Source organism: Physeter macrocephalus, chromosome 20 (genome assembly GCF_002837175.3).
Source record: "Physeter macrocephalus isolate SW-GA chromosome 20, ASM283717v5, whole genome shotgun sequence".
Lineage (NCBI taxonomy): Eukaryota > Metazoa > Chordata > Mammalia > Artiodactyla > Physeteridae > Physeter > Physeter macrocephalus.
Genome location: NC_041233.1, coordinates 110,301,913 through 110,304,362, shown reverse-complemented (window position 1 = coordinate 110,304,362; position 2,450 = coordinate 110,301,913). Strand labels below are relative to the sequence as shown.

The 2,450-nt window shown below is 50.7% G+C and overlaps 1 protein-coding gene across 3 annotated transcripts in view; it reads right to left on the bottom strand.

Moving 5' to 3' along the window:
* CLN8 (CLN8 transmembrane ER and ERGIC protein) overlaps positions 1-2,450 on the bottom strand; it is a 25,809-nt gene that overhangs the window by 4,266 nt on the left and 19,093 nt on the right. Inside the window, exon 1 of one of the 3 annotated variants that reach the window (XM_055081368.1) lies at positions 1,715-2,036. The exons of the other annotated variants lie outside the window; for them this stretch is intronic. Within the exon in view, the coding sequence (XP_054937343.1) occupies positions 1,715-1,830 (116 nt within the window). The 5' untranslated portion in view covers positions 1,831-2,036. Of the gene's footprint in view, positions 1-1,714; positions 2,037-2,450 lie in introns of those variants that run through there. 3 annotated transcript variants of the gene reach the window in all.

Sequence of the window (2,450 nt, the reverse complement as noted above, 5' to 3'; positions counted from 1 at the left end):
CCGCGCCTAGAGCCTGTGCTCTGCAACGAGAAGCCACCGCAATGGGAAGCCCGCGCACCGCAATGAAGAGTAGCCCCCGCTCGCCACAACTAGAGAAAGCCTGTGTGCAGCAATGAAGACCCAGCACAGCCAAAAAAAAAAAAAAGTCAACAACCAAGTGAGAATTGTACAGGAACACAGGGTGGTTTGATACGGGAAATCTATCAGTACCATCTTAATAGGTCTGAGATGAAAAGCTGCATGATTACCTCCAAGATGCTGGAAAAAAAAATTAACAAAATTCAACACCCATTCTTAACAGAAGCATTTCAGATAATCTGAACAGATGGATACTTCTTATTACGAAAACACCCTAAAGGCACAGGTTCCCAGAAGGGGATACGGAGGTGTCTGCAAGGACTTTACCATCTCTGCTGTTTAACATCCTGTTGGGTATATGCCAATATAACTAGACAAGAAAAAACAAAGATGGGCCTAACAACTGGAAAAGCAGTAAAAGCATCTCTCTACACAGGATGGTATTATGCTTGGAAAATCTAGATAACCAATGACAAAACTAACTCAAGGGCTTCCCTGGTGGTGCAGTGGTTGAGAATCTGCCTGCCGATGCAGGGGACACGGGTTCGAGCCCTGGTCTGGGAAGATCCCACATGCCGCGGAGCAACGGGGCCCGTGAGCCACAACTACTGAGCCTGCGCGTCTGGAGCCTGTGCTCCGCAACGAGAGGCCGCGACAGTGAGAGGCCCGCGCACCGCGATGAAGAGTGGCCCCCGCTCGCCGCAACTAGAGAAAGCCCTCGCACAGAAACCAAGACCCAACACAGCCAAAGATAAATAAATAAATATTTTTTTTTTTAAATAAAGAAAAAAAAATTCAAGTTAGCAGGATATAAGTTGACATGCAAAAAGCAGTAACCTTCACATACAAAAATTATAAGCAAATACAATGGGAGAGAAAAGCCCTTTCACAATAGCAAGAAAAGCAATAAGCAGCTTAGGAGTACACCAGCCAAGAAGTGTGCAAAACCTGCATTAGGAGAAACTTGAAACATCCTGGACACACAAAAGCGGACGCGTCAGACTGAAGCCGGCCGCGAACCCTCTGGCCTGGCTATCGCTGAGCTCAGGGTCCCACACCTGCCTGCCCCTGGGTCTGGGTCAGCTTTGTGACAACAGAATGTGGCAGGAAGGACGCTTGAGAGTTTCAGGCAGGATGGGACTGGCAGCCTCGCCTCCTGTCTCTACACCATGAGCCTGAGAAGCCACAAGTCCTCTGAACTTGCGCAGCTGCCGTGGGAAAGGCCTGAGGCCACGTGGAGGAGCGGCCCTCCCGCAGGTGGCGAAGCTGCCCCGGGCCCTGCAGGGCGGCTGGGTGACCGCACAGAACAGAGCAGGGCCCAGCCGACCACTCATGACTCCTGACTGAGAAGCGGCGGGTGGTTCAACCCACCGAGCTCTGGGCGGTCGGCTACCCGGTGTTGGTGACGGGAAGAGCAGACGTGAAAAGGGGGAAGGCTTTCCTTGGCCGGGGACTGGTGGCTCTGCGCCGCCAAGATGTCCGACGCCTGCAAGTTACTGCGAAATTAATGGGATCTCAACAAAAGACCAATAACCCTTTTTTTTTTTTTTTTTTTGCAGTTCAACAAAACTGTATGATATTACAGTTCATTTGGAAAAATACACAAAAGTAGCTAGAAAACACTGAAATGACCCACAGCGTCTCTATGATGGAAAAACTGCTGGACGGACCAACGAGGACCAACGAGAGAGGACACCAAGACCAGAGACGGAGCCAGGCGCCCAGGAAAATCCAGCTCAAGAGGAGCGGCATCTCAAATCAGTGTAGAAGACGGACTTTTTATCACATGGTGTCGGGGCGGCTGGACAGCCATCTGGAAAAAGACAAAATTAGATCCATTCTTCACGCTACCTGCAAGCATAAAATCTAAATGGACCAGAGATTGAAATGGGGAAAAATTAGGTTACACAATTCCTCCATACCCTGGGTGGAGAGGAAGGTTTTCTAGCTATGATTCAAGATCCAGATGAGAGCCCCAGCAGTGAGAGGCCCGCGTACCGCAAAAAAAAAAAAAAAAAAAAAAAAAAATATTAGCAAGTAAAGCGGACTCTCATACCACATTAAGAAAGCGAAAGTCGGACTTCCCTGGTGGTGCAGTGGTTAAGAATCTGCCTGCCAATGCAGGGGACACAGGTTCAAGCCCTGATCCGGGAAGATCCCACATGCCACGGAGCAACTAAGCCCGTGCACCGCAACCGCTGAGCCTGCGCTCTAGAGCCCGCGAGCCTCAACTACTGAAGCCCCCGCGCCTAGAGCCTGTGCTCTGCAACGAGAAGCCACCGCAATGGGAAGCCCGCGCACCGCAATGAAGAGTAGCCCCCGCTCGCCACAACTAGAGAAAGCCTGTGTGCAGCAATGAAGACCCAGCACAG